The sequence below is a fragment of the Python bivittatus genome, unplaced genomic scaffold (assembly GCF_059951505.1).
Source record: "Python bivittatus isolate LINGU-HERP-01145 unplaced genomic scaffold, Pbiv_v1 ctg000160_np1212, whole genome shotgun sequence".
NCBI classification, from domain to species: domain Eukaryota; kingdom Metazoa; phylum Chordata; class Lepidosauria; order Squamata; family Pythonidae; genus Python; species Python bivittatus.
This window is the reverse complement of record NW_028277076.1, coordinates 1171020-1188459: the sequence shown is the minus strand read 5'-3', so window position 1 is coordinate 1188459 and position 17440 is coordinate 1171020. Positions and strand designations below refer to the sequence as shown.

At 48.1% G+C, this 17440-nt stretch overlaps 1 protein-coding gene across 7 annotated transcripts in view; it reads left to right on the top strand.

The window, feature by feature from the left end:
• DENND1A (DENN domain containing 1A) overlaps nt 1-17440 on the top strand; it is a 144830-nt gene that overhangs the window by 110521 nt on the left and 16869 nt on the right. For 4 of the 7 annotated variants that reach the window (XM_088146868.1, XM_088146866.1, XM_088146871.1 and 1 more), the window contains exons 14-19: nt 3595-3696; nt 4076-4163; nt 4944-4984; nt 6278-6349; nt 7182-7247; nt 11135-11266. In XM_088146868.1, the coding sequence (XP_088002994.1) occupies nt 3595-3696; nt 4076-4163; nt 4944-4984; nt 6278-6349; nt 7182-7247; nt 11135-11266 (501 nt within the window). The remainder of the gene's footprint in view (nt 1-3594; nt 3697-4075; nt 4164-4943; nt 4985-6277; nt 6350-7181; nt 7248-11134; nt 11267-17440) is intronic. The other 3 variants (XM_088146869.1, XM_088146867.1, XM_088146872.1) reach the window with 1 other exon arrangement.

Genomic DNA, 17440 nt, shown 5'->3' with positions numbered 1-17440 from the left:
ACCCCCAGAGGACCCAGCAGCCTTTGTACAATCCTGCTTCTGATCGTCTGGTGCCCGGAAGCTGCGGGGTTAAGCCTCCCAGAAGGTGCGTGGCCAGGTACACAGGTGTTCGCTTGCAAAGCTTCTTGGCCACGTCAGTCAGTCAGTCATGGAGGAGCCAGGTCAGCGGCTGTTCTGGAGTAAAGATTACAGAGATTAATGATGAGCTGCAATAAACTGCAGCTGATGCCAGGCCCTTCCCCCTTTACACCTAATTAGCCTCATTAATGAGTCTTCTGCTCTCCACGGAGAGGGCGTTCTCCCCGGAATAGCAGGCAGAAATGCCTCTCCCAGGTAGATGTTCGCTGAGCCCCCTTAATTATGGATCTCATCTGACTCTTGGTCAGGTGAGGATGGCAAGAGAGTTTAACCGGAATTGTGGTTGTTTACAGTGGCTGTTACCTATCCGAGACTTGTTAACTCTTAAAATTCCTTGGGATGCTCTTTAAAGAGGTGTAGCATGAAACCGTGAGACAAAGCAGGTCCTTGAGATCATTTGGCCTTTGAGAAATGAGGTGCGCGCATGTGTGTGTTTGCAAGGTAGAGAGAGGATTGGGCTTCCTTGAAAGAGCATTGAAGGGTCCGAACAGAGCCTCGTTGCATCACGGCGTGGCATTCCTTGCTGGGAATTTCAGGGCGAGCTTTTATTCCCCTTTTTCAATAGCTGCAACTCAGCTGGTTGGTCATGATAGGAAAGAGAAGATCTGGACAGCGTGGAGTTTCTTGACTCAGGCAGAATTATCCGACCGGATCCAAGTGAGAAGATTTCCTTTCCTGGGTGGTCCAAGGAAACAGACTTTAGGGTTGTTTCAGAAAATGTTCTGCCCAATAATGAAAAGCCACACGATCCATCAGAGGCAGAACAAGTCAACCTGCTTGGATACATAAGGTGGCAATCTTTTTATCAATCCAGTTGGATGCCAGTCTGCCCGTTATGGGTTTTGCCTATCGATTCTGGCTCATCCTTGTGGAGGACAAGCAAAAATGAAAGGAATCTAGACCTTTGCAATGAGGGGGAAGTAGCCCACGCCATGAAACTGGGGGCAAAGAGTCACATTTTTCCAATATCCCTTCTGAAGATGCTAAGTTCTGGGCATGTCTCTGAGACCTGTGTGTGTTTTGCCGGTGTTTGCTCAACAAACTTGGCACGTGGGATGTGTAATGAGAAGAGCAGCTCTTCCAAGGCCTACTCAACGCAACCTGATTCACAAGTGTTGGAGGCCGAAGTGTGTCAGGCACGGCTGTGCTGGGAAATGGATCCCTTGTGTTGGATGGCAGGGCCGACATCAAAGGGTCTGTCATTCCAGAAGGGAAAGGATGGTGGAACCCATTTAGGTTTGCCGGAGCCAGGAGGCTTCCTCCGTGTCTTTTGGCCTCACGACTAGTTGCCCATCTGCTCTCTGTCAGAACGTGTTAAGAGTGCACTTGGACTGCTGCCCCAGAGTTTTGGTGCTGAGCTGGTCATGTGCTTGTCTCCACGACTACTCAAGGAGATGTGTAAACTGCCATGCTCCGAGCCAGATGCTTCCCGGCTCACGTGATCTAATTAGACGGTCACTTCTCCCCTCCTTCTCCCTCCTGTTGGGATGAAAGGCATGGGGGTGGCTCTTTCCATGACTGAGGTGTGAAAGGAAGCCATAGCAGCGTGGATGGCAGCGGTCACGTGGCTCCGCTCTGTATTAGCCCCCTTGCCGAAAAGCCCCTCGCTGGGACTGCAGGCCCCTGATCTGCAAAATTTGCAGACCTGCTCGAGATGTGGTGCTGAGATCTTGAAGAATGGCAGGATTCATCCGGTGTTTTCTTGTCCCCGCTTGGAGAGCAGAAGGAAACAATTGGCGATGGAGAGTCTCTGCACTGGGGGGGAAATAAACTTGCTTTGAAGGGGGATTCCTTGCTGGTGAGATCCTAACAGCAGTGGCTCATGCCCAGTGGAGAAACTGGAGAACATCAATGCCCCTTCTTTTCTTTTCCTTTTTCTAGAAACATTGCATTTCCCTTCATTCCCTTTCTGGGTGCAAGGAGCATGTGGGAGGCCCTGGAAAGCTTAGGTCCAAGGGCTTCCCAATCAAAATTTCCAGTTGATTTCATTTTTCTCTCCCAATTGTGCCTTCTTTGTTTTAGCTTCTGTGGTTTGGGACACACAACCGTTTATTCTCTCCCCCTCCCCCTGCAGCCCTCAGAAAACATTTGCTGCAACGCGATGAACATTTCTTCCAGAGAGAGCAGTTGCTTTTTCAGCCTCCCTGGTCAATTCTGCAGGCATGGCAGACTGAAGATCCATGTTGCAATCCTTGGCATTTCCAGCCAGCAAACCGCAACTTGTTAGGGATTTCAGCCTGTGAAGTCCTGCCCCAAAAACAGTTTAACTGGACTAAAGGCTCAACGCCCCCCACAGCAACTCCGAGGAACGTTCACCTCGAGAGCCAAGATTTGTAAATACTAAAGCTTGTCGCAGTGGTCCTGGAAGTACAGAATTCACTTCTTGGAGAAATGTGATGTTGATCTGGCTAAATTGGCACAGATGTCCCAGAAGCCTTGCAGGGCGTATTATACAAGCCGGAAGGCCTGGGGATCCTAGATCTGCCCCAATGCCTTTGTGGATCATGGGAAGATCCGTGAATTGAAGACAGGCACAGTAACCTACGTCCTAAACTCTTGTCATAAGTTGGGTCTAAAAGAGAGAAGGAGAGTCTGCTCAGCCTAATTAAACATTTGATAGCCTGATCTCTTGGCCACCAGTATTTGTGGCTCTTTCCACGGCCGAAATCCTTCTCTTCCCAACTGCTCTTTCCTTCCTCTTAATAGAATTTATAAGCAGAATTTATAATCCCATCTGAGATCAGCAGACACAGTGCCACTGCTTAAATAAATTGCGGCGATCACTCTTCCTGGCCTTTCTGCCCAGTTATGTGTTGCAATTAAGTTTCCTGCATGCAAAAAGGAGAGTTCTGGGGGGCTTCGACATCCCTCAAAGTGTTTTATGAGCGTGGGGCATTTTGAATTGTTTGTAGACTTACATTGAGGTGTGCCAGGGCACGGGCTATGAGGAAAACTGGGTATCCCCAAGTAGTAAATTTGAGGCTCATTTCCGAGAAAAAAAGGCATCTCTTTGCAAGGGTCAAGCAAGAACCCTTATTCCTTTGGGCCCATTCCAAGTAAATGCCAGCATGTTCATTCCATTGCATTACATCTCTTCAATAAATGCTGAGTTGCAAACATTTGTGCTAAGGTTTTGATTTTTTTCTTTAATTTACTTGCTGTTTTTCTTTAATCCGGGAGCATTCCATGAGCAAGGGATGGTGGTAGAAGTGAGCTGAAGGGCTGCTCTTCCCCCCCCTACCCCGAGTACCCACCAACTCTTCCTCGTGCAACTGATGGGGGTTGAGGTCTATGAAGTGGGATCCCTGCTTCCCTCATTCAGAAAGCCTTGCTCCACAGCACGTTCCTCCTGATGGTTAATCCAGGTTTCCACAACCCGTTGTTAGGGAGGGCCCTCCCTCGAGAGCCCTGGGCAAGACATCCATTCACCCCCTCCCCTGATTTTCATATTTCCAGGAGGAGCCCATCACGTTCTGCGAAGAAACGTTTGTTTCCCACCGATCCGCCACCATGCGACAATTCTTGCAGAACGCCATCCAGCTGCAGCTTTTCAAGCAGGTACTGGGGGTTGTTAAGAACAATCACTGTTTTGCAACGTGCTGTGAAATACGGCTGGCCACTTTGTTCCCTAATTAGTGTAATTTATGGGTCAGAATGGGGTGTTTTCTGTGTTTTTTTTTTCCCCAGGCAAGCTCATAAGCTATTTTTAAGAGCATTGTGTGTTCTTCCTATTATATGTTCCATAATAGACTATGTTGGTGTATTCTTCCTCTCTCTGTCTCCCTGGATCTTCATGGCAAAGGAATTAGATAATGGGGTCCCCATCAAATGGCCCCCCAGCCTTCTGAGAACAAGAAATTAGATTGTTCTAGATGTCCCATTTGAAAAAGAGAGCAAGCATCAGCAGATAATGCCTTTTCCTTTCTCTCTCCTGAAGTTCATCGATGGTCGTCTTGATCTTCTCAACTCTGGAGAAGGGTTCAGTGATGTTTTTGAAGAAGAGATCAACCTGGGCGAATATGCTGGTGAGGAGAGGTCTATCCTGTGTTGGAAATCCAAATAAGATGCCATTTGTTTTTGGTACTGCTCATTCTTCAAGGCCAAGATAACGTTGTCCTGATTTTTAAAGAAGGTTAAAAGTGAAAATATTAGACTTTCCCCCCTCAAAATGTATGGTCTGGCACTCCGATTTTGGAATCCCGACCGTGAACTAACTTCTGGGCTCACTGTACTGGTGAGATTTTAAGTTGCAATAAAACCAGTGGGCGAGCCTCAGATTGAGCAATTCTGTAATGCTCTGTTTCATATTATCGGTGTTCTCCATATAGTTTGAAATGCAGAAGGTAAAACCATTTCTTAACAAAGCTGATTTTAAAAAATTAAGTACCGCTGTGTACTGATTCAGTGGAAATCAGAATTATAGTGACTATAATTCTTATAGCAACATGGCTACTGCCAAGATAACAGGTCAAGTGGTGTCAGATGCCTACCCATGTTTTCCTCTTCCCACCATCTTGTCCTTTGACGTCCCACCATGTCTCCATGCAGACCAACAACAAGAGAGAACAGCAGTCGTGTTGATGGGGAGCGAGGGTGGCACGGAGGGGATACCAACAGCTCATATAACTTCTAGGAGAACTTAAAAAATGGTTCTCTTGCCTTATTTAAAGAGTCAGAGTCAGAAGGCATGGATTCCTCGCTCACGAATTGTTTTAAGGCTGTTGACTGGGGTAGCAGGTGGCGGAAATCGATGATGTTGGTGGTGTGTCCATCAAGATCTCACTTAACTTGTTCTCTTGTGGCAGGCAGTGACAAGCTTTACCACCAGTGGCTGTCAACTGTTAGGGTAAGTTGAAAGCTACAGTAGATGCTTCCTCTTCATCGCTTTCTTCTTGGGTTCCTTCAAGAGCTCCCATGCCTGCCTGCAGCCAAGAGTCCCAGGCAGAGCTGGCATTCCTCAACTGTGCTCGAAAACCAGACTTCTACCCAGGACCTGAGTCATTATTTCTGCTTTAGAGGCTGCATATGCCGATTAGCTGTGCTCCCCGATAACGATTTCTGAGCAGCAGACCCGACTTAGAATCCTGGGGGTTGGCATTTTAAATGATCTCTTGACGTATTCAGGGGAAATAATAAATGAGCAGAATCAAAGCTATTTTCTGCCAGAGCCCCAAACTTTGTTCCAAACCAAGTTTCTGAACGGTAAAGAATGATGGCATCCTTGATTATTAGGGAGGCTGAAAGTCAAAAAGTCTGGCTTCTGTGATATTCTGAAAGAGTGACAGAGTTTCAAGGATTGTGCTGAAAGAAAGAAATGCTTTGAAGTGGAAGGAAGGAAGGAAGGAAGGAAGGAAGGAAGGAAGGAAGGAAGGAAGGAAGGAAGGAAGGAAGGAAGGAAGGAAGGAAGGAAGTCTATTGTTGATGAGTAGCAAGTACAGAGCAAAGTTAATTGTTGCTTTAAAAGGATGGCTCCCCCCAGCCCAGCGTTGTGTGAGTGTGGGTGTGAAGGGGATGGAGGTTCCCCTCCTTTATGCATCCCAGATTTTATTTATCAAAATAATGCATTATGCAACTCAAGTCCACTTGCCCGGCCAAATAAATAAAGCAGAAACCGCACTGCTTAAGTATTCCGTCTGAGAGGTCAGGCTCTGGCAGACTTCTCTGGAGGTGCCATCAGATGTGAAGTTCAGCCCTGATGAAATTTTCTCGGCATTCATCCTTCTCTCAGTCGCGGACCTGGGAGAGGGAGCAGGGGAAGGACTGTTTCTGACTTGGGCAAGGAGCTAAACCTTGTCGTTAAAAAAGCTACAACGGTCCGGCCGTCTAATTCAAAGGCCCTGATCATGAGCTTTGAAAGTAAAGCAATTCTTTTGGGTTTAGCCTGACGTCGGCATATAAATCGAACGATTCATTTGACTGTTAATCTGAAAATGAAGGAAGGGGAACAAAAATATTCCCACCCTGTTTCTTCCTGTGAATGAGGCCACCCCATTGTGGCAATGGGCCTGCCGGAGTTAATGGGAATTCATTGGCTTCAAACACCCTAACCCATACCCGGTGTTTGGGGTGTTGGGAGTCACAGCATCTCAGCTCTGTTGCTCTACCAGCCTGATGCCTTATTTTTCCTTTGTCCGTGTAGAAAGGAAGCGGGGCCCTCTTAAACACAGTGAAGACGAAGGCAAACCCTGCCATGAAGACAGTCTACAAATTTGTAAGTGTCCAAGGCGAGCCTCAGGAGACGATTCTGGGTGAAGGGTGCTTCCGAGCCTGCGGAAAACCCGAGGGGCCTTCTCTGAAAGTCCATCAACTCAACACCTCTGTAGGCAGTTTGTCAGCGTGGCCCAAAGAGCAGGATGCAAATACACAGAAATGATCATCAATGATGTTTCCCTGTAAGGAAGACGTTTGCGAGATTTCAGAGAAAAGTGTGACGTTTACCTCCTGGAGCAAGAATCATTGTTAGTTCCTTGTCTGTTGGCTCTGGAGCGTCCCTCTGGTCTCCTTTCTCATGTTGTGCAGCCAATGCTTTGGTGGGAAAGGCTCCCAGGTGCTATCTCTGGGTAGAAGCCCAGGGTGGCCTAAAGAGGTCCCAAAGCTGGTGTCTTCTCCCTCAGACCTTCTCCGATGAGCTGTGTCTGTTTGATAGCAGGCTAGGAGCCTTTCTCCGGAGATGTAGAAGGTTGGATCCCACTCAGGTGAGAAGAAACTGGGTCTCTTACCCTTACCGAGACCGCGCAGCAGAGATAAAAAATAATTAGAGGATAAAATAAGAAACCTAGGCTTTAAAACTGGGGTATTCTCCACCAACAAAATCTCTTCCTCTCATTAAAGATTGTTTTTTTAACCTTTTGTCTCCGTATTTGTTTTTATGCCCATTATGTCTTCAGCTTGATGGTCCTTCCCCCCCCCCCGCCCCACTCCCCACTCCTATTCTCCGTAATCAGAGAAGGTGGACCTCGGTGGGCTGGAAACCCTGTTGCCTCTGGAGCCAAATAGGGATTTCTCTCTTAAACTAATAACCCCCCCTTTTTTTTTTCATGCAGGCAAAAGATCATGCAAAAATGGGAATAAAGGAGGTGAAAAATCGCTTGAAGCAAAAGGTACTTGAAGTATGTATTTAAAAAAAAAAAACAGAAGAAATGCTTGGCCAGGGGAAAAAAGGCATTACGTGATCAATAGAGAGCGGTTTGGGGCTGTGTTGTTAACACACTTCAAAATGCATTACCAGCTGTCCCGGATTTTCCCCACTGTTATGAATATTCACAGACAAAAACCAAACACATTAAGGTCTGACGTGGGATTTCTGCTTCTTCTCTCCCCAAAAGGGGATACGGCCGAGTGAATGGAGGCTGCCCGCTTTTGGCTTGCAAGGGTGCCGTTGAAATGCTCTTTCTGGCTTTCTCCCCTGTGAGCGAGCGGAAGGTGTCTGGTTGCTGTATTGTTGTGACCCGGAGCCAAAGGAAGCACGCGGATGTCGTGGTTGCTCCCAAGGCGAAGCACGTGCCTGCATTTTTTGCACCTTCTGGTACACCCTTATCGGACAGCCCAACTTAGGGGGTCATTTTACACATTCAGACACCTTTTTTCCCACATGAAAGTAGGGAGTCGGCCACACACACTAACGAGACTCTAATTCATGTTGAATCAGATTATTTTCAGCAGTGGGGAGGCAAGTCAATGCCTTTCCACTTCCATGGTCCTATCTAGCAGAGCATTTTCCATAAGTGCTTCAGCCATGGTTGAAATGGTTCCTCAACCCAGCAGGCCCCACGTTGGAAATGAAACTTCAGCGGCTGTTCTTCAACCCCTCGCTTTCCTTTGGTTCCTGTCTTCGTTTTTTCTCCTCCGTTTCTCTCTGTCAAAGCCACCGTGATGAAGAAATGATCTTGGAGCTTGAGATCCACCACACGTTTTCTCCAAGAACCACCTTCATTTCTTAGGAACACCTTCAAGCCCAAGCTGGTGACACCTCCGTTGCCAGCCATTTCCCATTTCTCTTCTGCAGATCCAGCCCCTGATTTTAGTCATTAATGACAGGTTTTCCTTTTATAAGTGGAATTCAACCAGCAGGAAGGAGAGGGAGAATAGGAAGAGAGCTTCTTCCTCTCTCTGCCCCCAGACTGGTTGGCATTCCCCCATCTTCTGGCTGACTAATTTGAGGATCTAACCTCACTGCCACTCTATATTTCCCAGCATTAGCATGAAAAACCTCCCAGCTTTTGGGGGAGCGAAGCTAATCCTTACATTTCACCTTTGAGGCTTCAGTTGCCAAATAGGAGTGACTGTTCTGTACAGCAGCAGGAGAAATTTTAAAATGCACCAAAGACAGGAAAGCCTGTTTTCTTTGACTGCGCATAGCAATGATGACCCCTTGGTATAATCAAGAGTCTATCTCTGCCCTTGGTTTGCTCCAACGTTGGCTTTGAATTGCAAATGGGAAATACTGGGTTGAATTCCAGAAAGGTCAGCCTGGTGTCTTGAAGGTCCTCCTCTAATGCGATCATGGAGATTAAATGGTGCTCCCTTCCTATCCTGTCTTCATTTGGGGGCTGGGATGCTAAAAGCATCTGCAGTCATTTGCGCTGCCTTGTCCCGACTGTCCGCAGCGGATGGCTAACAGAGTACGGTGCAGCAGCTTGATTTTAGAGGTCAAAGAAAATGGCCACGGCCAGCCCATTCCCAGCTCTGCCTCCGTTGAAAGCTCAGCTCGTACAGTTAGCCAGGTCAAGGGCAAGAGCAAAAGGACACAATGAGCGCTCCTGTCCACCTGGCAGGTGGTTGCATACTGACCTATTTGCCATGTCCAACAGTGGTCTTGGAGACATCTCCCAAGGCGTTCAGCACTGGCGTTGGCCTCCTTTTTCCAACTTATTTTTCATTCTAACCAGATACGGCTTCCAACTTTTAGAAAAAAATGGCCTCCCCTTTGTGGCCTCTACTTAGTTAGCTGAGTTCTGCAAAGGCAAGACGGAGATCTCCTGTTCATACAAAGTTTCTTCCCAGAGGGTTCCTCTTTTTTTTTTTTTATTACAAGTTCTTAATTTTCTCTGACACACTTTTTGTCCCTCTCGGAGAACCTTGGCTCGATCGGCTGGATCTGAAAAGGTCCTTTGCTTTTCTGCCTGGAACGTGGTCCATCCAAGCTTTGTTGTGTTGGACCAGAGGGCTTTAGGTCATCCTGTGCCCAAAAGAATGCCTTCTAATTGGCTATCAGCTTACAGGTCTCATTAGAGTATTTGAGCAAGAGTAGAACTTGAGGGACATGTCAGAGGTCACCCATCAAAGCAGCTGGCCTTGAGGTCACATATGTGTACAGTGCTGTCTCTATACTTACGAGGCATTAGTGCCCTGACATTGTCACAAAGAAGTTTTAAAGTTGAGGCTTCCTCCACAGCTGGCTTTGTTGCGTGGCGGATTGCAGAAGCCTTTCCATTATTTCTAATCTTTGAGGACATCGTGTAGCTGCCATCTCTGTTCCTCAACTTTGCTGCATCTAACGCGTTTCATTATACAATGTCCCACATACATGTGCACAAGCCACCGGCTCTCTCGTAAAACCACCTGCCTTTTAACCCATTGATTAATGACATGTAAACACTGCTACACATTTCAGCGAAACTCCAGAAGCCTCAGTGAGCATCCTGAATAGAGCCTCACTGAACATTAATACCTTGAGTCGAATTTGGAAAAATAAGCTGTTCCTGGTTACAATTGCGTGCGAGATCTGAGGTGGCTTCCAGAATTAAAAAGGGAAGAACGCAATGCTTTCTGTGCAAAATACCCACCAGTGGGTCCCTTGAATCACCAGAAAAAGAAGAGATGGTGAGCAAGATCCTGTTGTGTGGGGGCCCCCGAGAAAGCAAATCCGGTATGATCAGGCAGGGCTAGCTAGATTGACACGTAGCCTAACGAGGTTCAGTGAGGTCCGAGTTCAACCAGACAATTTATTGGCAACTTCTAGAGTTTGAGGAGATGTTCAGATGTAGTTTTCAACTCTCCTTGGGAACCAGTTAGAAAGAAGAGCTGCTATTTTAGTTTTCGTCAGATTTGGCATGCAGGTGTAGGAGAACGCGGGCACATCCATAAGGCCTTTTCAGCAGATGTGTTTTTGGGAAGGAAGTGGGGTACGAAAGCAACCAAGCTCAAAGCTGAGAGACAGGCGGCCAGTTGATATGCGCAACTACTTCTTCAAGGTCAACGTTCTGCACTTGTATCTCCTGTGCACTAAGAAGGATTGAACTTTTCCCAGTCTCTAGCACGGGTCTTCCAAGAGCATCCTTCCAGCGTGGAGCCTGTACTTCTGGCCTTGGCTTTGCATTCCACGTCCCCCCGATGTGTCCAACGGCATGTTAAGGATCTTCCCTGGAACCTTTTTCTAGCCATAGCTAAATGGAGGTGGTCTAAGATGCCTGCTGATAAAATTTGCTCTTACTTTCCACAGACAGGCCATGACTGGGTTGGTGGTCCAATTCTGTTGGAATCATTAAAGATTTAGTGACATTGAAGCCTCCCTTTTCTTTAGGGATCTTACTGGGCAAAGTTCGTTTAGCCTCACAGCCACCCGAGTGAATTTGGTGGATCTCCCCAGCCTTAATCAAGTGCAGGGAGCTGGAAGTTTATTAGTAATATTCCAGCCCCATCATTCCACAATTCAAATCAACTCTTTTGCCTTTTACCCACCTTGTCTGTGATGTTTCTTCACTGGGGTTGAAATTAGCCAAGTTTAACGTTCTAAGTGATTAGCTTTTATCTGCTTACCATGGACCACCACAGTTGGAACTCAGTATTGTTTAATGATGTGGTGGTGAGATTTAACTAGTGATGTACAGGATACAGGAACTCTTGGTATGCTAATGTTTTAATTGGTTTTTTTTAATTGTTGTCATTCCTGGCTTCAAAACTGTACCATTCACTTTATCCCCACCTCCTTTGTATCCCTCACCCTTAAAATCAAGGGTGTTCCTGGCGATGTGATTCACCTTTCCCTCCTGTGCAGGACATCAGTGAAAATGGCTGCTCCACCATGCCTGAAGACTCCGTCCCAAGGCCAGCTCCATCTCCGCTGCCTGAAAAGAGAGACCCCAAACTCCAAGATGACAAGCGACCGATCACTGTTCGCTCTGGCCAGGTAAGCTGTGGAGGTGACTTGGACCTTCCTCTGTAGCAGGACTATCTTCTCCAGCAAGGCATGCTAGTTGGGATGGTGGACCCGCATTGCAGCTTCCAGGACCTCATCTATGCTCTGGAAGCACTCCCATTTTGTGCTGCTGAATTTAGAAGACCAAAATGACCCCATTTTAGTAGGGTGATTTTTATTTTTTTTACTTGATTGGGGTGGGGGATAAAGCCCAGAAGAACAGTGTAAGGCCCTTTGCCATTTTCAGTCTTAACTCTACCCCCACTCCCCAAAGTTCTGGTCCCACCTCTTCTGGTGATATCATTGGAAGGCCCTTTGCAGCTGTCAAAATGATGGGCTGTGTTGCCTATCATGGCTTCCTATTTCTCCACCTTGGGTAGGGGCACACCCAAGACTCCAGTCTTCAAAGGAAGCCACCATGGGTCTATGAGAACACCCCACAGTTCTCTCGAGGCCAAGGGAAGAATTCATGAGAGATCTGAGTGGGCAGACACTCATAATCGGAGCCTGTGCAAACCACCAAAGGTTCAACAATGCACAGCGCCTGCCAATGCACCTAAGTGGCACATGGTGGAACCAGGAGCTGCAGTAGACACCAGTCTGAGGTTTTGGGGGCACATCTTGTCCACGAGGTATTTCCAAGAGTCTTCTTGCACCTCTGAGCACTGCATCTCCCCTCCTGCAGAAGGAAACCTCTCCCAACTTCCAGTCCTGGGTTTTCCCTTCCCTCTGCCTCTGTTTCAGGTGTCTTCTGTTCCCTAGCCCAGTCATAGTGTCAGCTGCCAGGATCTTAGGATAATAAACACCGCAGCACACTTTGAACAGAAAAAGCAACGAACAGAGGTTGGAAAATCAATTAATGGCTCTTTAATAGCGTGCTTCATATTTCTGTATTGACTCTCCTGTTCTGCAAGCTGGTTATTTTTATTATGGGCTCTGGCAACGCATTTGTGAAAACCAGCCAGGACTGGAGTGACTAATAATTACAAAAATGAATTTAACTTTCCAAGTGCTGCATTTTGGTAAGCTTGGGGGGCAGCGGGGGGAGAGGAATATGTCATCGGTAGCTTCACCAACCCTGATTTTAGTCTTCATTTGGTGACTCTTTAATCCGCGGAGTGGAAATGTTGAAAGGGTGAAGAAGCGCTTTCTTGGGGAGGAAATAGGACTGATTCGAACTCCAGGGTGATCTTGGCAGGGCACTCTTGGTAATATTTAAAAACATTGCATGTTTAAAATAGCAATCCTAGGTGTTAACACCTTAAGGGGCTGTCTGAATTCACGGGAACGCACCTACAGGTTTTATTCTGATGACTGTTTAACTGATACATCTCCCGGGCAATCTCTGGCTGAGGCAGGGTTGACTCTCTCCATCCCGTCCTCCTCGTGGCACGGTCAGGTCCTCAGCCCATGTGGCTTTTGACCAAGCCATGGGCCTGGCCAGGCTCTTCAAGAAATGTTTGTGGTGAAGACCCCTCCACCCATCTTCCTGGGCATTTGCAGCAAAAATTCCTCTGGAAGCATAGGGCAGTCATCTCGGCCATAGACTGGCATGAGGAGGAGACCCAGTCTTTAAACAGGGAGCATCGAAGAGGAGACACCAGACTCCTCTTTTCAGTCCTTCACATGGCAAATGAAAAGAACACGCAGGCGAGATTCTCCTCCTTTGCACAGACGATTAAGGGGCCCGCTTCTTCTGCTCTTTCTGCCCCTCCCAAGACGCGGCAGACAGATCTGATGCACGGACCCGATGGCGGCCGAGCCCCCCAGTTTCGGCAGCGCTGACTCCTTGCAGCGGCGGCGGCTGCAAGCTTGCAGCCCACCAGCCCCGGCACAGGTCCCTAATTGAGATGTGCTGTCAGAGTGACAAACACATTTGCATACAGTCTATTTATTTTGCCGGAGAAGTCCACTGGCTGCTGTTGGCGGAACATCCTTAATCAGCTTGCTGAAAGTCAGCCGGCAGCTCGCTCTGGCTGTCCGAGACGAGGCGCTTTTCTTCATTAAGTGACAGATTAGCTGAAGGGGACGAGGGGGGTGGGTTGCTCAGCCTAACTGCAACATTTAATTTTAACTCATTAGGGCTCACCCAACTGGAGTTGGCAGTTGGTCATGGGTGTCTTGTTCCCCACCAGCCGCCGTCATTAATCTGCTCACAAAGAGGCCGGATCCAGCTGAACCGCCTGCCGGCTGAAGCAACAACAGCATAAACACCTTTCGGCTGTACTCGGTTGACTTTTTTCCCCTCGCTCTATGGGGTTGGGAAGGCTGCTCCCGATTTTGCCCTGGGTTCGCAGGCAGCCTGCCAAAATAAGGGTGTCGTAGCACGGCTTCCCTTCAGAGAGGTGACGAGCTGCCTGCATTGGGGCAGCTGGGTGGCTTTTGCTGTTGGGATAAAAGAGGGGAGAGCCCCCTATTTGTGGGTCTCCCTGTTCTGCTTAGGACGAGCTAAATCCCTTCTGTAATTCTTGTTCCTTCTTAAACAAGGATCCTTCCAGGAGGTGTTTTCCTGCTTAACGCAGTGCGGTCTGCTCCAGAGATCGGACATTGTCCCTTCTCCACCCCTCTAGGTCTTTCCTCGAAAGCATAACTCTGGGTGCCCCAGCTGAAAACAGGGGAACCGCTGGAATTCTGGCTATGAATGATACGTGGAAGCAAATTCCCTGTTGAAAACATTTGCCTCTTTATGCCTTGCCATTCTGCGTGTCACTTCAAGGAGCCAGGAGAGTATTTTCTGCCTAAATATTTTGAATCCACCAGTTCTGATTTTCTTTTCTGATTTAACTGGTTCAGGGAGCCCTTTCATGCAACAGGCCTAGAGCTGTCACTCTAGACTCTGGTTCATAGTCAAGGAATAATTCATCTCTTACCATTCCCTTTTTAGGGAGGGAGGGAGGGAGGGAGGAAAGGAAGGAAGGAAGGAAGGAAGGAAGGAAGGAAGGAAGGAAGGAAGGAAGGAAGGAAGGAAGGAAGGAAGGAAGGAAGGAAGGAAGGAAGGAAATTGAGGCTATTTCTCACAGATGTCTTCTCTGGTGTGATTATCAATAGAGCAATCTACTGTTAAAATCCTTAATGTCAAAGGAGAGAGGTAAAAAGGGTTCTACCAAACCATCCCTTTTAGGGAGACTAAAATGGTAGGTGAGACCTCAGTGTGGTCATTTCTGCCTCATATGGATACTGACCAGTGCCTGGGATTCATGGAAGCTCATTGAGACTCTTCTGCAGAAAGGAAAAACAGTTTTTTCATGGCTAGTTTGTAGAAACTGTCCAGTGGTCCTTGGATCTTGATTGATTGATTGATTGATTGATTGATTGATTGACTGACTGACTATAACATTTACCCCTAGCTTCTTTCTGGGAAGTCATGATGGTGCAGAGAGGGGTCTACATCCCTTCTGTTCTCAGCCTCAGTCAAGAGGATGTAGAAGAATTGAATGGATTCTTTCCAGAATCCTTGGTCTTCCAGAGGACATGTCTTCTCCTGGACAAGTGGGCTGCTTGAAGAAGGCAGAACTGGGCCTCTGCAGGAACCCGTCCAGAAGCCACGAGAACATCATCTGTTGTCCATAAATGTCCAGATAGCCTTCTCCTAGCCTGTTTCTCCCTGGTCCCACTTCTCGTAGGTTTCCATCTGCTGCTTCTATCACACTGACGGGGCTGTGTTGGGAAACTCACAAGAGATTCCTATGGTTGCTAAGTTCACCTAGCTAAGAGCACCACATACTAATGTATTTCTAGAAGGGTTGTTTGCAGCCACGGATGCCAGAAACATATTTTGCATGCACACACGATCTTCAGGAGAGAGGCAGTTCTTCCCTCCAGATAATCAAATCCACGGCTGTTGGTATTCATCTTACAGCCGCTGGTCGGCTTGGAATTTGTAGATACGGATTGCAACGTCGAGCTCAGGAACCGGCCCCATGAGGGGAAGCGTTGAGAGCAACCAGTTTTTTAAAAAAAAGAAGCGAAAGTTTTAAAAACTGGCCCCGCTTTGTGCCTTTTGCTTCATGCGCGTGGGGTGAATTTTCTGCGTTTTCCGTGGGAAATGTAGGCAGTTAGTTCTCGACTGACAGTGTCCTTGAGGATTTGACAGTGAAATTTTCCAGCCGTGGCTGTTCGTTAGGATCCTGGCACTGTCTAACAAGGCAGCCGAGCTGCCGGTACCTTCGACTCCTGTTTGTTCTCCGAGGGCTCGGAGCTGCTGCAGTCAGTGCATCGACCAGGGCTGATCATTACAAGGGCGTACGCGAGCATGAATAAAAATGTCACACGCGCTCCTCCCGTCTCACAGCAGTACAAAATGTCAGCTCTGTCAAACACACGTTGCAGGGAGCACCGAGCAGTTGGTACAAATTGGAAAGCCGAATATTCCCCCGGCTTCCTGATATTCTTCATTTGAAGCAGAAGAAAAAACAGTTGTTAACCTATTAGCTGTGATTTTAAACTCCGCTGAAGCCAGGCGCAGACAGGTTTCCTGCGCGTTCGGGGCTGAGCCTCTTCCCGGCACCCCGGGTTCTGGGAGACCCTCCGGCCCGCTTGGTCTCGGGGGGCCTCGCAGAGGGACCGGTTTTCCTCATTGGGGGAGCTTGCAAGGACTCTCCCGGCTGTCATACAGCCTGGTTTTTCTTGCAAAGGAGGCGAACTCTGGTTCTGTACCCATGATGCCCCTTCAGCTGGGATGCCCTTTGGAGGAGCAGCAGAGCCAGGGAGGTTTCAAGAATTGTGTTGTCATGAGTTGGCTTTTCAAGAGTTGTACGCGCCGCTCAGTAATAGGGCCTTGAAGCCACCTCCATCCTTCTTCTCACCTCAGAAAGGTCCCCGGGAGAGGGCTGAGCCCAAACAGCAAAGGAAAAAAAGGTCAAGATGTGGGCTAAGCCTAGCGTGAGGAAGCCCGCATGGCTGACAGGCAACATCATGGCGCTGTGGCCATTCTTAACAGCTGACTCAGCCAGGATTGGGGTGGTTGAGAACCCAGCGCTCATCAGTGGACTTCTGGCCCCGCATTCTGCGGACTCCTCATCCTGTGTCCTAGTGTCTTCTGCAGGTTGTGTGGCTGTGGGTTTTGCATTCGTCCACCCTATCCGTTACCCAAACCAGGAACTCGTTCACGTGCTGGACACCTCCTCCTCACCCTGGGCTTGAGTCCTCCTTGGACCAGTAGTCCACTAAAAGAGCTGCTTAAGCTGTTGCTTAATCATTCTTCCCCTCCTGCGCCTCTGCGGCTGGTCCTCTAACCACAGGCCTGCTGCAGTAATTTAAGCCACCTTCGCCAGCTCCAGTTTGGGCATCCACGGCGTTCTCGATGCAGCGCAGGTAATTAAGCTGATGTTCTACCACAGCTTCCCATCCTGACCTTTTGGAAACAATGTGTTTTGCTGCATCAACAAATTAACTGCAAATCAGATGCTGGTTTCCGTATAATGTTCACGTCTCACGAATCCGCTTTTGAGCGTGAGAGGGGAGAGCTCCAGGATTCAGAGAAGAAACCCCCTGGATACCACCCGTGCCGCCTTCTCTCTTTCATTGCCGATTTTGGCAGATAAATAGGGGGGCTTCTCACCCACTGTTGAGCCAGAGAGGCACCAATGCAGGGACGTTTAGAGGCATCCAGTCCCAGGCTCTATATTGATCTGAGGATGGAAATCTTGAACAGTTACGCCAGGCAAAAATGGAGTTTGGTATTTAACGCAGGGTCCGGCACTCAGAGAAACAGGGGAGGAAAAGCAGGTGTCTCACCCTTAGCTTTGCCAAGAGAAACCTAGGAGAGATGGTGATATTCTAAGACCAACATGGGTGTCCCTTTTTGACTTGGTGAGCAGGAGTAGGTAAAAACGCATTTGGGGTTTCTCGAGGACGGTGTGGCATATACGAATGCAGCTTTTGTACCTGTTGTTGTTTAATGGTAAGCACCTCTTTGCATAAAACAGAATGGAGGAAGACCGGTGCAACGGTGCAACAAGATGTAGGTCTGCATTTTTAAGAAACAGAGGTGTCCACACACAGGATGTTCGAGATGTCTGAGGCTTTGCATTTCAGCAACACAGCATTAAGACCAGACTGCTTGAGTCCAGTGTCCTGCTTTCACTGACCAGGTGGTGCCCCCCAAGAAGGGTTGCACTCCTCTCCTGAGGTTGCCCAAGGCTGTCACTGAACTAGGAGTCTCTT